Source organism: Parasteatoda tepidariorum, chromosome 2 (genome assembly GCF_982258835.1).
Source record: "Parasteatoda tepidariorum strain Cologne lab strain chromosome 2, Ptep-v5.0, whole genome shotgun sequence".
Lineage (NCBI taxonomy): Eukaryota > Metazoa > Arthropoda > Arachnida > Araneae > Theridiidae > Parasteatoda > Parasteatoda tepidariorum.
Window position 1 is genome coordinate 111,276,553 of NC_141756.1, and position 19,020 is coordinate 111,295,572.

The window sequence follows — 19,020 nt, forward strand, 5'->3', positions numbered from 1 at the left end:
TCTCGGAGATCGCAAGCAAAAATATTATAACTTTGCATCTTTCTTTTTGTAAAAATAAGTTTACGTGATTAACATATTATTTCCGTTCGTAAACATAGTTCAAAAAAATTTAAAATTGAAATTTTTTTTAATTATATTTAAAAAATACCATTTTAAACTTATAAAAATATTTTACTAGTTGGCGAAAATGACACTATAAATACTTGATTTTTAAAAAGTTCAGTTTTAACGTCAGTTAAGAAAAATGAAAGCATATATCGACACTTTTTTGTCTACATATTCTTTTATAACAATAAGTTGAGTTAAATATAGAATCCCTGATTTTAAAATATGCCGTTAATAGCAATTTGTTCATACTTAATCATTAGGAAACATCAACCTTAAACGCTAATTACTGAAACAAAATAATAATTTAGGTACATAATGACATTAGAAATTTTACAATTGCTTATAGATATTTAAGAGGATATAATTTATAGATATTTAAGAGGATATAATTTATAGATATTTAAGTTTAAGAGAATATAATTTTTTTAAAAATCATAAATATTTAGAATAACTACATTAAAAAATATGTTATGAAATTAGGAGAATTTCAACTATACACTATATATTTTATTTATACTTTTTATTTACGTTTTAATTTTCTTTGACTTTATCCATTTTTTAATTTTTTTCACCTGCCTTTCTTTTTGAAGTAACGAGGCTGTTTCTATTTAGATAATGAATTTTTATAAAAGTTCTTAACGATAGAAAAAACGTATTGCTGTTTTATATTAACTGTGTCATTTCGGAATCTATTCTTTACATAGTTGTTCATTTACTTTAAGGAACACGCGGAAAATTATGTTTTTTCCTTTTGTTTTACTATCAAAATTTTTGCAAGTTGAAATCGCGCAAACTGGCATTTCGTTAATAGTTTTAAATTTTTGTAAATTCACTGTAAAAACTGAGGAAAGTCATTATTGAAAATAACAAATGTCTTAGAATATGTCGCAAAAAGAAATGCCCCAATTTTAGTTAGAGCTAGTAAGGCCGAACGCTCTGTACTTGAAGTAAAAGTGCGAGCTTTGCGCCAAAGTGACGTCACTAGAGAAAATCGGAGGGTTGGCGCGGCAAGAGTTTCTTCAAAGGAAATCCTTCCAATCCAGTCCTTCTATTCTCTTTAGCCCTGCTGATACGTACGGTTCAAGTATTAGTCAAAAGAGTTCGTGACAAGTCCGAGAGAAAAGTAGCAAGTTCAAGTATTGAATTAAAAATACTGACCAATTAAGTCTGCGAATCGAATGCAATATAATGGACCTTACCTAACGATAAAGAGTATGCATTAAGCAAAGCCTAGAGTGTTTCAATTCCCTATATACAGATAGCGAGCTTCGATAAAGAGTTCAAACGATAATAGATTAATATAATAACTATAGTACAAACAACGTTTGTGAGTTCGAGCTCGAATGAATAATGATAACAGGTTTGAGAACAGAATAAAATAGAATACTGGCACTATTTTAAGCACAACCTCCTTTTTATCTGTTCTCACAATCGCTATCTGATGACTAGTATTCGCAAACACTATCATTGGTTTTCTAATTCATTTAATCAGTACTCAAACCTATAGGTTTGAGTTGATAGGTTGCGAGTTTATATATAAACTCGCAATCGGTTCTCGAATCTATTCCCTTTTGATCAGTATTCAAAATGGATTGTATTTAAACTCGCAATTGATACTTGATTCTGATATAATTAGTAGCTTTTGAATTATACTCAAAAAACTATCACTTCATCAACCTTTTTTATCGGTGTTCGCTCCCAGTGTGTCCCAGATACTTACCTATCTTCTGTTTGAACGGACTCCCGCCAGTATTTGAATTATAGCGAGATAGAAAGATATTGGGTTTAAATCATGATTAAACAAGATTCGTTTTGAAAATTGAGCGAAGTACAGCAGGTTGAATTACTGATAGATAGTAGTTTCGATCAAAGGAGACTGCATTTGAAAAGTGATCAATTGATAAAAGATTCGAGTGCTGGAATAATAATGTTGTTAATGGGCACGATTGATGAATTAGAGACTAGCTTTGATAACTAAACTAATTGCAGGTTCGAGTATGTATCAGAAGACTAATTTTTGAAAACAACAGTTAATAGCAGGTTCGAATACCGATAGAAACATAATGGGCTCGAGTATTGAACAAAGTGACTGAAGAGAATAATAAAACAATTTGTTATAATCAATCAAGGATACTTAAAATTGAGTAACTAAGTTGGAATTTTAAAAAAAATCTAACTTGAGGCAGAAGTTTCAAGCTCCTTAACTCGGACATTCAGTTGTCAATGCTCTAGAAACTATTAAGAATAAAAGAAGTTTGAGAAGGCAGCTTCGGTAATGACGTTTGGTTCAGAAAAAAGGGATATTTTTTAAATCCCTTATTGAGCAAACGCAACTTACGATACGTATATAAACCGAAATACACCCGCACATATATAGATAAGAGTAACTTTTTTTTAATGTATGACACAAAAAAAAGACATCAAACAGAAGAAAATTATTTTTCACAATCAAAATTATATCTTTTACTAACATTCAATACACAATTATCCAAACTAAAACATCTTGATTCTATGATACATTGCGATGCTTCTTTTAAGAGGGCGCATCGTGCGCCCACCTTCCCCCCTGATGGGGGCCACTGATTGAGAACTTTCGAACCATCTTTATTCTTATCAATGGGGCAAATTATGATTTATTAGGGACGGCAGAATAGAAGAGAGTAAATAAGTTTTCCTTCCTATAAATATAAATATGATAAATAGTGCTAACTAAAATAACAGTATAACGCAATGACTTTTCGACTGATTTATCAAATTCCGCACAAAATTCAGCTGGCGTCTGACGCGACTCTCCCAAGTCCCGCAGCGACAACGATTTGTAGGATTTTTTGCATTAGTAAACCGGCTGCTAAGACTAATCTTGTTTAATTAGATACCTAGGTACTTTGACATTACAGAAATAAGCATTAATGATGAAATTTAAATTCCGTTTTTGGCAACAATCTTTAATATTTCTCAATAAACAAAACCCTAAAATCTATACATACTAAATTTTTTTTATAAAACTAACTCTTTGCTTTGGTTTAAGCAATAATTATTTTCAAGCTTTATTAACTTTATTTTACTACTAGTTAGATGCTAGTTTACTACTGGTTGGCTGCTGTGAAAAAATTTTATTCAATGTCGTGAACGTGAAAATAACTACTTTTAACTGCATTGTATGATTTCCTGACATTTTATTTTTGTTCTTTTTTTTTTCTTCTAATGAAATTTGATGGATTCTAATTATAAAAATAAATACTTAAAACTTTCTTTCATATTTAGATAGAGTCTGAAGAAAATAGCTGTAATATAATGAAAAATAAGTGTAATATGATAGTTAATTGGTAAAATTAAAAAGTGTCAAAAAAAATCCTACATAAAAGTTTGGAACTATGGTGTGTCAATCAACTGAAAAAGAGAAATGTCTTCAAAGTCAGAAACGATTTTTAAATTATTCATATTATGAAATTTTTATTCAGTCATATCGAACACGCGGACCTAACTTGGGGGAGATTTCTGTATCCTGATCTGTGGCAGAATAATCGCCAAGTCTGCGAAACTTCCGAGCAGCGGCTCGCGAGAAACTGAAAAAAAAAGAAAAAAAGAAACATCACAGAAAGGGACCAGCTCGAAAGTCATAACCACCCTGGGGCAACATCTACATGTTTTTTTTTTTTTTTTTTTAATTTGCAAGTTTAAAATTTGTTTGACAACTTGGCGATTGTAGTTGGCGCAGCAGATCACGATATGGATGTCATTTATATGCTGCTTACTCATTTCTTTAAATTACAATTTTAAAGCTAAATAAAATAGTTGCGTTACAGCTCTTAAGTTAGATATTTATTTTAGAAATTATTAATCTTTAGAATGTTAAACATTATCTATGTATTATCAAAAATTGCGAATGTATTTTTATGAAATTGTGAGTTTCTTTTTGCATAAATAAAGGTTATCTGAGTTGGACACTGTACTAAAATAATAATTGCCAAGTTTGGGCAATTGTCAGATAGTCGCATATAAAGTATTAAAAATAAAAAAAAAAACAATCACTGAATGGAGCAAACTCTAAGGGGAGATTTATCTTTCCTTATAAATAACTATTTCTCAAATGCAATTGCCAAGGTGTAAGAAATTTTGCAATCTACACTATGGCCACGTTTTACTTTTAGATTTTGTCTATTCTGTGCAAACTTTTCCCAATTGGCAAATGGGTCATGGTTTGGGTTTCATGGAGTGGATTTTGGATGTCATCACACTTTTTAACTGTGTTCAAGTGTAATAGTAAACAATGCACATGCATCGTCATTGCATGCTTTGCTATGAGGACTGCTGCTGTTTGATAATTTCTTTAGAATTCTTTCTTTCTTTTTATTTTCACCAGCAGTAATGTATTTACATAATAATGATTTAAAGTATTTTTATATTCTTTTTATAAAGTATTTTTATAACTTATAATTACTGTCTTGATGGTGATTTCAATATAAATTTGAATACTGAAGAAGAAAAAGTATTTTGTGACGTCTTGAAACACGTACATTGGCAGGGTATGAAAACCAATCCGACAACAAACATCCATTGAGATAGTTTTAGCAAACCACAATTTGAAATGTTGTGGCGTTTATCGGAGTTAAACCAGAAAAAAAAAGCATTTGACCTATGGGTAACCAGTGATCGTAATAAAGTGATCACAATTGCTTTTTTTTTGTCCTTTTAGTTTTGCACATTGCAATGCTGGGTTTTGGCCTAAACTGATCAATCATATCTTCCTTCCTGGGCAACTATTTAGGCTTTTCATTGCAAGTGCAAAATCTGGACAGTGGCACTGATGTGATTGCAGTTGGCAGAATCAGGATTCTATTGAAAAATGTATTATAGAATGAAATGGAAAAATGCTTTTAAAAATGGTAAAATATAGTGATATAATGATTTATAAAGTATATAAACCTCTCCACTTTTTATTTCAATACCACTTTTATAATAATAATTAAGATTTCTTAAGAAATTTTGGTAATACTATTTTTATTACAGAAGAAACATGGACATTGAAAGAAATCATGAAAGAAATGACAATTTTCATCCTGTTTTGATTCTGAGTGAGGATGAAGAGAAGATAGCTCTTATGAAAGCTGCCTTGAAGGCTTACACTGATGAATATGAACGTCTTTTACTTTCTATGCAGGTATGTATGTAGCAGCAGGAATTTTTTATTTTTGAAAGAAAAAAATTATGGATCGATATCTGTGAAATTCAGGTATAAGCTTGAAAGAAAGGTAAAGTACATTATAAGGATTGGCAATTACTTAGTTACCCATAATCTAAATTGTCATTTTTGACATCCGAGATTGTCGCAGAATATCATTGTCATGGTGCATAGCATTTTTATAAAGTTCTTAAAGGGGCTTATTTTCGTTTTTTAAAAGCCCTTAAAGGTGCTTTTTTCATTGGATGTTTTTAAAAAGTGCTTAATTTCCACTTTTCGAAAATGATTTTTTTTCTTCGTTACCATGTCGATTTTTGCTTTGTACTATACAGAAGTGTAATTTTCACATTGCCCTATTCAACATTTTTACAATTCATTCAACCACAATCGATCTCGGCGTGCCGTCGGTCCTTAGCGTACAAAAGCGTCAATCATGTTATGTGCTTGATGAAATATTTACAAGTCCGCATGTGCGTCTACTGAGTTGGGTTCGGTGAGATTCTTGCACTCTCATCTGCAACTTTGCTCCATTTTGCAAGCCAACTTCAATTTCAGGCTTCCTTATCCACTCTCTGAAATCAAACCGAAAATCTCTAATTTTTTATGGTGGCTAATATAATCAAGAAAGGAGTTCTTTGTCAGAAACAAGTTATTTTCTCATGATCATGTAAAGTCTTTGAAAATTATTTTGCATTTTCCTAATGTATATAGTGCTCAAAAATATTTTTTGAATGCTTGAAAAGTACTTTAAAGGTGCTTATTTTTTGTTGAAAAATTTGGCTATGCACCCTGATCTTAATTTTGAGTCTTCTAATTTGTTAAGAAGATGTAAGAGTGTCGACTCAACTGTGTGTAAACAGCTGGTTCATAATAGGAAGGAGAATCTAGCAGCTTTTTGGTCATGGGTTGCTATGTTATACACATTCTTTATGGTGTGCCCTACCTCATCCTCCTAGTTAGTTTATGTAGTTCAAATGTCGTGCCAGGATTTATTATATCAGAAAAAAAATCAATATTGTTGAATTTTTAGCCACATTTAGTAATATAATACTTTAAAATCAAGAAATAAATAGCTTTTATATCAGAAATAGAAATTATACCTTTTCTTATAAATACTGCAACATTAACAAATTAGTGTAAATTGTGTTATTGCTGTTCCATGCTATATATAAAAATTTATAGTCATAAGATTTACTATATGTATATGGATGATCAAGACTGTATTAAGATTCACCAATTTGAGTCTTTACTTTTGCTACATGATTCATATTGTTCTGTCATGCTATTGAAAATTTGCTTTTCAAATTATAGGTAAAAGGATTAATTATTGGATTAATTTATCATAAAACTTTATAAATTACACATGAGATTAAGGAAACTTTTCAAAGGAATATATTATTACATTAGCAGCTTATAATTTAAACTTATATATTATTAAAAAATTATTTAATGTAAGCTTTAGTATTTCATTATCTATTATATATCAAGCAGAGTTCTCCCTACAAATAAAAATAGGCAGGGTGCTTCCTCGTAGAAAAATGGACTTTGAGTTTTTAAAGGGCACTCACCACCATTAAAATTTTTCAAAATATGTAATATTATGTAATAACTGAATTCAATCCACAATTTTTAGATTACCGTCTTATTTTATGTGTATATTTCAAAAAACGATTCTTCCTCATTCTCAAGGTAACAGAAAAATTTAAAGCTTTTTAGTGATAATTAAAAGCAAGCTAAAAGACAATCTCTGTGTTTATGAACTAAAAATTATGAGAAAATAAACATTTCAAGGTTCATTTTTAAGTAAAAGGTATTTATTTTTTTTAAAAAAATAAATAAATAATGGTAAAATTTAAAACCTCTAAAAAAATCATTACTATTCCCCCTTAAATATAAGATGTGAATATCTCTGGGCCCAAATATCATGCAAGTTTTAACTTTATAGCTTGACAACATAAAGAAAATCTTGCTAAAATGAAGAAATCAAATTAAAGTTAAATAATTATCAATCACTAAATAAATCAGAAGTGAACTTTTCATTGAGACAGGTGGTTAAGAAAACAACCTTTTCTTGAAAAAATAAAATAAAAAGGCAGTGTTTTTAAGGTGACGGTTGGCTTATTTTTGCAAAAAGGCAAGGAGGGTGCATTTATAGGGATCAATGGGCAAGCGAGGCGGGCCGCCCTTCTAAAAACTTTTAGGGTATCAAACGCTAACACTGATTAAGGGCATCTTCGTAGCATTATTTCTTTTCATGAAAATGACAATAATATATATAGAGCTGTGATGGCCTAGGTGATCGAGCGCCTGTCTTCCAATGAGGTGACCGGGTTTGAATCCCAGCAATGGCTGATCGATGCGAATTCTGCATCCCGATTGTACTGAACACAATGCTGATGTAAAATATCCTTAGTGGTAGACAGACCATGGGTTAGAGTACCCTTATCATCAGGCTAACTGTGGGAGGTTTTCCTCTCATGTGATGTAAATGCAGGTTAGTTCCATCAAAAAGTCCTTCTTGAAGGCAAATTTCTCCCAATACTTGATTCAGGAGTTCTGTTGTCTTCTTGACAGGGTAGGGTGCAAAATTACAAGACTGTGGAGTAGGGCTGGACGATATAGAGATTTCTTAAATCGATATAATCAACCCTTTTATATCGCGATATTAGGTTATATCGATTTAACAATCTAAACGACAAAACTAAGAAATAAATCCACAGTACCCCTTCCTCTATTCAAATGTATTGTTTTTTTTTTTTTTTTTTAACTCACTTACAGTCAACTCCTAGTCCACAGAAATTTTGACAAAGTTGTTCTGATTATGAATAATTTTTTGCAGATATTCAAAAGCTTATTTAAATACTACAATTTACTAATTTTACTCTGTAACTTTTCACTAAAGGTATTGGAGAATATTGTTTACCTTTTTCTTTTGCATTTATTTTATTAGTAAAAAAAGTAAAAACTTTCACTTTCTCTGTACATATATAAATAACTATACATTAATATTTTTATTGAAAATATGCTTAAATGAACTAAGACTAGTTTAAAATTCATCATCATGCCTGCGCCCTAGTTTTTAGATTGCACCTGGAAATTTCCCATTCCTATCATAATTTTTTTACTTTAATAAAAAATATACTCTGTAAAAAGTCACTTTTGAAAGTTTGCTGTTAAAATATATATATATATATATATATATATATATATATATTGAAAATTTGAAATTCATATTTTTTTCTGAGCAATGAATCAAACTATCTTACTTGATTTTATAAAGTGTATTACTATTTATAATTTGTACTAAGTGGACAATTTTTAAAAGTATCAGGAATATAGTGCTGGAGAACTTTAAATGGAATTCAGACTTTTTATTATTTCCAAAGTAATTTTAATCATAATAATAAAGATTTTATTTAGTATTCAGCATCTCCAACGACGAAAAAAAGGAAAAAAAAATTTTTAAACAACCAGTATAATCAAAAACTGTAAATGTTTTTAACTTTTACAACATGTTATAGCTTTGATAAAAAAAAGTTTGGATGAATTTCAACAGAAATAGCATGTATTTTCACGAAAATATAAACATTTTTTTTTTATACTTATGTTCATTGCTATCTGTTTGTTTCAACTAAATGATTTTTTCTGTAAAAGGAAGATGCAATTTTCTCTAGTTACCAAAACAGCAATTATATGTTTGGGACACAGAATTTAAAATTTAATGAAGTTAATAGATTTAGTGATAGATTCACCCCCCCCTTCCCGGCAATGACAAAAAAGAAGTATATCAGTAATAAGATGCAATTTCCTTTTATTCCAAATTTAATTTTTTAGTTGTTATTGTTGTTGTTAATTTACGTCGCACTAGAGCTGCACAATGGGCTATTGGCGACGGTCTGGGAAACATCCCGTAGGATGATCCGAAGACATGCCATCACAATTTTGACCCTCTGTAGAGGGGATGGCACCCCCGCTTCGGTAGCCCGACGACCTGCGCGCAAAGGCGAGCACTTTACGGTAGCACAGTTTAACGAGGACCAATACCGCACACCCTCGGTCCCTATGCAGACTGATCGAAGTGGTCACCCACCTGCACACTGACCGTAAACAGTGATGCTTGACTTTGGTGATCTGCTGGGAACCTTGTCTTAACGATCAGTCCTCTGCGGGGCTTAATTTTTTAGTAAAATACGTTTAAGGTAAGATTTTCCATATCAGCACCAAAGTAATCGCTAAGCATCGGTGACTTCCGGCAGCAGCACGCAAGAAACTAAATAAAAACAACACCACAAAAAAAGGCTAATTTGAAAGTTAAAAATCGTTAACTTCCCCTTTCAATATTTTTTTACAATTGATTCCAAGTAAAACAAAACTGCAACTTCAGTTGACGCAAGAAAACAGGTACCGAACAATACGAAAATAGACCAGTAATGCACATGCCTTAAAAAGATAAATCTCTAAACTTAACATTATGCACGCGAGAAAATACAAAAAAAAATAATAAATTTAAAAAAAAAAAAAATCACGATACACGTTTTATTCGAAAGGTGAAATCTTTTAACTGCGCATGCATACCGAACGATACGGAAATAGCCCCGTAATGCGCCATAAAAAGATAAATCTCCCAACATTTATAATAAATACGCAAGAAATTAACAAAAAAGAATAATAATAAATAAAAAGATCACAAAAAAAGGCAGTTACAAAAGATAAAATTAGTAAATTTCCTAAACATTTTTTTACAATTTATTCCAATTAAAACAAAACACCAATTTTATTTAGCGACTTCAGTTAGCGCGAGCAAACAGAAACCGAACGGTACGGAAAGAATTAATGTAACATACACGCTGAAAGAAAACCCGGTAAGATATTTAAAGATATTACGGTAAGAAACTCCACAATGCATGTGCCTTAAAAAAGACAAATCTCTAAATTTTATAATACACACGCGAGACACTGCAAAATGATAATAAATAAAAACATCACAAGAAGAGTTTAATTCGAAAGGTGAAACTCGTTAACTCCTTCCGGACAAGTCACTAAATATTTTTTAACAATTTATTTTAAGTAAATCAAAACACCAATTTTATTTTGCGTTTTCAGTTAGTGCGAGCCATAAAAGATAATGATTTCATGTGCCATAAAAGATAAATATCTCAATTAGATAATAAATATTTTTAATAAGGATTTTATATATAATATTTGAAAAATATTAATTTTTTAACGCTATATTTGTAAGAAATTTCTTTAAATAGTTTGAAATGATTAGTTTAAAAACAAAATTCTCAATGCAAAAGAGGAGAAAAAATATAACAGTTACCTATTTCAGAAATCAGGATATGTAAAATTGAAGATGTAAATTTTCCCTCCTGCACGAGCAAGATATCCTAAAATCGGAATTCTAAAGAGAAGACAATCACATACACTTGGTGGTAAAAAATCCTCCGCAAATATCGATATAAACTTGAAATCTGAATGAGGAGATTCAACCGCACCGATCCCTGCTATATCGATCTGAATGAGGAGATTTAATTGCACCGATCCCTGCTATATCGGAGTTTTTTTTCAACCGCCAAATATCGATATAACCTAGTGAATTAGTTTTGAATGAAGAGATTCAATGGCCCATTCTGATTTAACTATACCAACCCCTGCACCAGATGTGATTTTGGCAAATAGCCAAAGAAGTTGAGCGCACGTGTTACCAAGAGAATGAGTTGATAGTTGACCTTGAATCTTTCCCTTACGCTACGGCAGATCGGACTCTGTTCTGTACATTCTCGCAATGATTAAACCGGTGTTTCACTACATCGGAGAGAGCAACATCGATTTAGCGTTTGCTGTCATGAATAAATCGATTTAGTAGAGTCGAAATGCTCACTCCGGAATTTTGTTGAAGATGAAATGGGTAAATCGGTATTACGATGTTGGAGTTAAATCGATATATTGTCTTACATCGGTATAAAGCCCAGTCCTACTGTGGAGTTGAACATTAGTAATCGTAAACCCGAAAAAATTGGATCGGCTGTGGAACAACGGTTATAAAATAAAATAATGTGTATAAAATTTCTACTGGTAATAAATTTGGCGATTCTCATGTTAGGAGAAAAATTGATAATTTGTTAATATTTTTTAAAAGAGAACGTTATTTTTATAAAATTTAAAAACAAAATCTAATTTACGAATAAATAAATTTATTTTCTCTCTTCTTATAAATAATAATTCTCTAAATTAAAAATATATTGTAAAATAGGTAACTCTGTGCTTGTAAAAGCCAAATATATAAATAAATTTTCTTTGTCTCTAAAGGAAATGTAGGTTCACTTTTTATCAATATATTTATATATTCTTACATGATATCAGATTTGATTTGATTAATTTGTTTCACCTCGGGACTTTTTTAAAATGATTCTATGCATTCCTTGACTGTTTCTTTTTATGTTAGATATAATTTCCAATTGATTACGTTAATATTATATCAGGTTTTGCTTTACCCTAAATTTGACACAACATAGCTACATATAACTCTTGTATCATTGCACTGCACATTCAATCAACTGAATTAATTTAATTATTTTTCTTATGTTTATTTTTTCTTTTAAATATGCTTTCTTTTTCTTACATTAGTTAGTTTTTTAAGACTAATTTGTTAGACTAGGTTTATTGTTGAATTCTTTGCATTGTTATTGGTTATTAAAATCTTTTTTTTTTTTTCTCTTTTCAGAGAAGACTCATAGCTGGTAAGTAATTGGAAATGTTTTCAAAATTGCTCATAGCATTAGTATATTTGATTTTTCTTAAAATTGTGTTTGTGTGTGATACATAGTAATTTTTACAAAATCTTGACACAAGTTAGGACACAAATAATTTATTTTGCTTAATATAACCCAACAGTGAACATTGGAAAAACAACTTCTTTTTTTAAAATTTTATTCCCTTACATTTTTACCACTTATATTTGTGTAAAAACATTTTTCTGTGATGATTATTTTAACTAGTTCATATTTTTAATACATATAGTGCTTATTTTCTGAAATTCTAGTAAAAAGGAATGCAAAAATGGCACAAGATGCATTACATTGGCCCCTTTAGAATGCATTTTTTCTAAAAACAGCAATAATCCTTAATAGTTTATTTTTTTAATTAACATTCATAATAATTTTTTTTTAAAGTTCTCTTTCAAGAAATGTCTTATAAAAAATTTAAACAAACTTCTCTTCTTAAATTAACATCAACTACAAAATAACAAGGGGATTATCATGAACAGCAACATTCAAGATGATCATCATTAACTGCAAAATTGATACATCAATTTTAAGATAGAAATGCTAAATGTTTGATTTGCTGTAATTATGTTTAAAATTACAATTAAAATAAATTTACAATTTTAATTGTTAACAGGTTGGAAGTCAATTAAACAATTATTGTGATTATTTCTCTTTTTAGTACACATTTTCAAAAAACAAATTATGTAAATGAAATTGTTAAGCAAATATTATTTGTCAATTTGAGAAAACTATATAATTCTGCTCTCTCTCTTGCCTCTGACAAAAAGAATAATAAATCATAAAATCTTCTAGACATGTACTATTAAGAAAGGGCATTTTTTATTTTGTTTATGAGACTAGTGCTACAAAAAAATATACAATTATAAAATTGTTGGTTCTTCAAACAAAAATTAGTATTCAATAATTAATAAACTTTCTACTAACTAACAATATGTTTATTGTTTTTAAAGCTCATAAAATATAAAATTACATACAAATATTTCAGCCTAGATCTAGAAATATTAAAGTATTAAGTTTATATTTTTGACTAGGTATGTAATGAATAGTAATTTGGCCGAATATTCGGCCAAGAAAAATCAGCTAAATACCTGGTATTTGACGGCCAAAATAGCAAAATTAAAAAAAGAAAAATAATAATAATAATAATTAATAAATATTCTTTTTTTATATCTAAATAAGTTTTGTCATTATTGAAAATTAATATAAACTTAGCTGTATTATTTTTGGAGGATAAAAGGGGAGGGGGGGAATGTAATAGTTATTTATTAGAAATATTTAAGCTGAATAAAAACTAACAAATAGCTGTTAAAAAAAATTGTTAAGTTAAAAAGAAAAAGAGAAATAGCAAAAAGAAAAAAAATTAAGCTTGTAAGCTAAATGCAATATTTCTCCAAAAAAGCATACATAAAATGTGTTATCAGAAACGCTTTTAAAAATACTGTGCTATAATAAAAATTACACAAAATCAAAAGATTATATTCAAAAGTAAAACAGAAAAAATAAATATCAATCTTAATTTTCGAAAGAAAATTTTAAGCCTTGAGCATCTCAGTTTTCCAATTATACTGCATTTTCAAGAAAAAGTGAAGATAAAAGAATTAAGTCTAATAGAAACCCTTTTAATTGTAAATACGTCAACAACAAAAAAGTGTTGATAAGAATCAAAAGTTTTTTTTTTTTTTTTTTTAAAATAAAGTTAGATTGAAACCAAAACAAAATTCAATCTTAATTTTTTAAAAGAAAATTTAACGCTAAACATCTCCATGGATTTTTTTAACATTGTCAGGGTTTTAGAAAAAAGTGATAATAAGAGAATAATGTTCATTACAAACCCTCTTTAAAAAATGTTGTGTCATAATAAAATCACTAATTATAGAAAATTAAAATAAAGAGAAACGGTGAAAAAGATTCTTATTCTTTAAAATATAACTTAAACCTTGAAAATCACAGCTTTTTTGTTTCTGTATAGAAAAAAAGTAACAATAAAAGAATAAAATATAGCATAAAATGTTCCATTAAAATGCCAGTGTATAATAAAACCAAATAAAAAAAAAAGCATTCTCAATTTTTAAAACAAAGGTGTTGAATATAATATGTTATATATGTACGCCTAAATATAATTGAAAAAATCAGCAGTACAAAACATGTGGTTCAGTATAAAATAATCTAGCTTCATTTCTTGAAATTTTGCTTTTCCGTTTGTCTTCTAGAACATAAATTTGCAAGCACATGAATTTTAAAACTTAACAAATAGGTGTAAAACCTCTATCAGATAATGTATAATAAAAATACTGTTTTAGATTATTTTTTATTTAATCTATTAAAACTCTTCAAAAAACCTTTGTCAAAAAATACGTTTCCAAATAATGCTTGGACGAACATTCGGCGAACCAAATATTCAGAGAATGGGCTGAATACCAAATAGTGGCCGAATATTCGTTACATGCCTGTTTCTGACTGTAATAAATTATTGTAGTATGCTAAATTAAGATTGTTTAAATTAATAATAATAATTTAAACAATTCTTAATAAGTTTTGAGTGTCTAAAAAATTATAATTTTTCTCATGGCATTTTGTAAATTTAGGTAAAAAGAACATTGATATCTGTTGTCAAGAATCAAATGAAATTGAACTACTACTTAATGCATTAGAGAATAAAGTAATTGAAGCACAACTTTTGGCTCAAGATTCCGAGACTGGTATTGAAATGATTTTTCCACTACCCTTTAGTAGTATTATATTGTTTATTTTACATTTTACGCATAATATTTTTTTTTATAACTAATAGGAACTTTTTTCTTAACTTGTAAAAATGCTATTTGTTTCAAAATTATTTCAACTTATTGAATATATGTATATATATCTTAAATTCTGTGTAAGCATATTATATAGGATATGCTCTTGCATATAATGCATTTTTCAAAAACATATTTTAAAGTTAATGATTTGTTTAATGGTACAATTTTCTTCTATATCTAAATATAATGTACTAACTTCATCATCATATCTCTTTCCAGAGGCCCTCCAAACCATTAAAGATAATCGTATGATCAAAAGAAAAATTATTGCTTTGAAGAATGATATTGAAGAACAAGAAAAGTAATCAATCACTATTTGTATTTTTAATCTCTTTAAGACACTATTAACAGTTAACTTATATTTCTTTAAAAAAAAAAAGTACTGTGTATTGTGATTTTGGCAAAGGTGTTAAACATATACTTATAATTAAATTTTACAGAAATAAATAAATGAAAATTTATTATATTTTTACAAATCCTATTATTGAATTGCTTTAAAAGAAACAATATCTTTCTAAAGATTTATTGCGACCAAAAAATCCCTATTTTTTAAAATAAAAATAGCACCAGGCTTCTTAACCTGTGAAATATAGTTTGTTGTGTTTTTTCTAGTGTAGGAAAACACTACTCATGGAGGTAGGCCAAATAAATAGTAGTCTGAAAAGTCTAAATCAGGGTTATACTAGGGATAGTCCAAGTATTTCCCTTTTTAAAGTTCTCAAGTAGTTTATAGGGCCATTGGTCTGAATGACACCTTTCAATAGACAGGGTTCCCACGGGTCAGGGAAAACTTGGAATTGTCAGGGAGTTTTATTTTAACCCCGAGAATCATGGAAAGATGCAATTTTTTCTTTCAAAAACCTGGAATATTCTTATATCATACCTGGAAAGTAACCAGTCTTAAAATTGTCAGTAACAGTAATCAGTTATTGTGATTAGAGTTAAATAATTCTAATATCTATTACAATTATTTGTTGTTAGAGGTTCTCATTTTAGTCAAACAGAAATGTTCCTTTCCTCATTTAATATCATTTTACACCGAAAATCTAATATTTCACATAATAAAAGAATTCCCCTTCATAATACACTCCTAATGACAAATAAAAGAAGTTTCCTGATGAAAATATGGTCTCAATTTTTATTGAAATTTACCTGGTATACCTGGAAAAGTCAGGGAATTTTTTTTCTGTAATTGAGTGGGAACCCTGATAGATGAGAATCTGCTCTGAAATAAGTAGATGAACTTTTAATTTGTCCTAAATAAAATATAGATTAGCATAAAATTATGTACAAGCAAGCCATTATACTTTTATGAACTTGGCCCCAGCAGCACAGAAAATTATTAACTACATAAAAACTCTTGGGTTTTAAAGAGAAACTACAATTTTTAATATAATTTTGTACTGTATACACAGTGACTCTTACCCTAAATGTAAACTGTACCAGTTTACTAATTTCACTATCTTCATATCTCAATAGAAATTATTGAAAAATATCAATTACAATGTTGTAACCTTCATTTCAAGTCATTATTTCCTTATGGCCTGGTTTCTTAGGACAGGACACCGTCAGCTGGAAATCAGCGCTAACCTCTGATTGGTCCATTTGTGACTTTGATAGTATACGTCATCGAACGCTCATCTTGAACTACAATTGCCGTCCAACTTAGCTGCATTACAACGTGACGTTAACCACAGAAGTAATGGCGGACAACATCCAATAGCACATTGAAACCAGCCAAGATTTTGATTTTCACATTAAACATAGCTTCTTCATTAAACATAGCACTCTTCATTTAGCTCGGCTATAATATGTTTTTTCTTGAACAAAGTCATTATTTATTCTCTAAAACACTGGTCCACAATAACAAAATCAATACAAATTCAAAATAAATATTTGTTTACGTTATTAACGCATGTGCAATGAGAGATAACATCTGCGTTGGACCGACTGCTCACGCTGAGCTAACAAAAAAGTATTTTTTTGGGCGTACGTAATTTTTTCGCTGACGCCCAGATAAGGCGCTTGTCCCTTGAAACCAGACCTTTAGATTTCAAAATATGTGCATACTGCAATATATATTTCCAGTAGTTACGCATGAGCTAAAAAGTTGATGTTTTTAGTTTTTGTCAGATCTTCATTAATTATTTTTGTGTCATCTATTAATAATAAAAATATTTTGGAAAATAAGCTATATAACTTTTTATTCTGATTCTGTTAGTTGAAAATGGTTAAATAGTTATCAAGAAATAAAAATGCAGTCTCAAAATTAAATTAATTACAGTTGTATTTTGACATTAAACAGAGTTCCTTGAACCTTAAAACCTACCTCTCCACAATAGTTTTTTTTTATATAACCATTGTTGAACAGCCAACCCACTTGAGGGTTTACGGCTACTAATTTCAACTCCATAGCCCTGCAATTTTGAACCCATTCCAGAAGACAAGGGAACTCGTGGATCAAGTATTGGGGGAAATTTGCCTTTGCGGAGGACTTTTTGATGGAACTAACCCACATTTGCGTTACATGGAGAGAAAAGCCACAAAATGCTTCCACGGTTAGCCTTACGGCAAGGGGACTCTAACCCATGATGCGACTACCACTTAGGATAATTTACGTCAGCATTGTGGTCGGTGCAAGCCGGGTGAGGAATTAGAATTGACTAGCTATTGCTCGAATCGAACCTAGATCGCCTCATTGGGAGCCACTATGGTTTTCTCCACAATATTTATAAAGATGTAATTTAAATTAAGCTAAGTAACCATGTTTTTAAAATTTTGCCAATACTTAAGTATATAACAAATATTAATAAAGCCTATTGAAGTAAATGTAAATATGAATGAAGTTATTAAATGTAGTAGTTTGTCAAAATCATTTAGAAGCAAATGTTGCGTAAATTTTACTGCTTTAATTATTAGGGAATTTATCATTTCTCTAATGAATATAGAATTAAATAATTGTATTGTCTCACAAAGAAATATCTTTTTATTTTTAGATTACTGAAAAGAGCAAATGAAACTATGCAAACGGTGAAGATGACAGCTCTTAACAAAAAGATAAAAGTGCTTAATGATGTCACATAATGTTTTTGTTTTCTAACTTCACTTAATTTTGAAAAAAATATGTGATCTTTAAAATATGAGTTTCTACCATTTTACTTGATTGCACTTTCAATCTGTTATGTTTTTCACTAAATTTATAAATTATATTTCTAGTAATCCTTTGGATTTCTTATTTTGATGAAATAAAATTTCTCAACCATACAAGAGTGGTTAAGTTGTCCAGTTGTAAAATTTATATATGTTTTTTAATTGTAGCTTGGAATGAATATAGATAAAATAACCATAATAAGCAAGCTATATAAAACATATTTGTTACTTTTGCTTCATTTAAAATACTTAAGGCTCACCAACCCTGATGATTATTTTGCAATGATTATAATATTATTTTGCAATAATTATAATAATTATTTCTTAGCAGAAAACAGTTTTTCTACTAAAGTTAAAATTATTCACTTAACATATATGTACTAAAAAGAATTCTGTTTGCTCACGCTTGTGCCTCCACTCCCCACGTCCAAATATTATTATTTTTATTGAAATCTATTGGTGAACAGAAGTAATTTTTCTAAGTAATAATTTTTTAAAATAACATTTATATTGTTCAAACAAATTTGATGAGTTCCCAACTGTAGTTTAATATTTACGCTTACCAAATAGGCGGATCTATGAAATACTGCTTCAGATTTCATTTCATTTTGCATGAAGCTGATCGTTAAGTTCTAAATCGTTTAACAGATCTCTTTTACTGTAATTCATAATAGTATACTAATGCTATTTGCACAAAAATAATAATTATAAAACGGTTAATAAGATTAGACCACCTCCTTTAAAATGTACTGCAGAATTACATTCATTCTCTTAGTTTTAAACTCTAGAATTTAAAGCATAATAATAGCAGTACAGGAAAATATCTTTAAATTAGGGATACAAAAATATTTATAAAGAAACAATAACTGTATGACTTTTATTAATTTTATGCTGATGACAACCATAACAATATTTAAATGAATGAGGAAAAAGTGGATCCTACCACATGATATAACCATAATGGATCCACCAATAAAAATGCATGGACAACAAT

General features: G+C 29.2%; 1 protein-coding gene across 1 annotated transcript; it reads left to right on the forward strand.

Annotated features, from left to right (window-relative positions):
• The first annotated feature begins 2,907 nt into the window (after window positions 1-2,907).
• On the forward strand, window positions 2,908-18,148 carry LOC107452049 (uncharacterized). The gene is made up of 6 exons (XM_016068330.5): window positions 2,908-3,266; window positions 5,119-5,269; window positions 12,015-12,030; window positions 14,664-14,777; window positions 15,096-15,177; window positions 17,873-18,148. The coding sequence occupies exons 2-6, from the start codon at window positions 5,126-5,128 to the stop codon at window positions 17,958-17,960; spliced, it is 444 nt and encodes a 147-aa protein (XP_015923816.1). The 5' UTR covers window positions 2,908-3,266; window positions 5,119-5,125; the 3' UTR covers window positions 17,961-18,148.
• The last annotated feature ends 872 nt before the right edge of the window (window positions 18,149-19,020 follow it).

Excerpts from the sequence above, each read along its gene's own strand:
- LOC107452049 (XM_016068330.5), top strand. The coding sequence starts at position 5,126 with ATGGACATTGAAAGAAATCATGAAAGAAATGACAATTTTCATCCTGTT. Across the intron at positions 14,778-15,095 it reads GGCTCAAGATTCCGAGACTG|AGGCCCTCCAAACCATTAAA; the intron begins GTATTGAAATGA and ends ATCTCTTTCCAG. Across the intron at positions 15,178-17,872 it reads GATATTGAAGAACAAGAAAA|ATTACTGAAAAGAGCAAATG; the intron begins GTAATCAATCAC and ends TTTTATTTTTAG.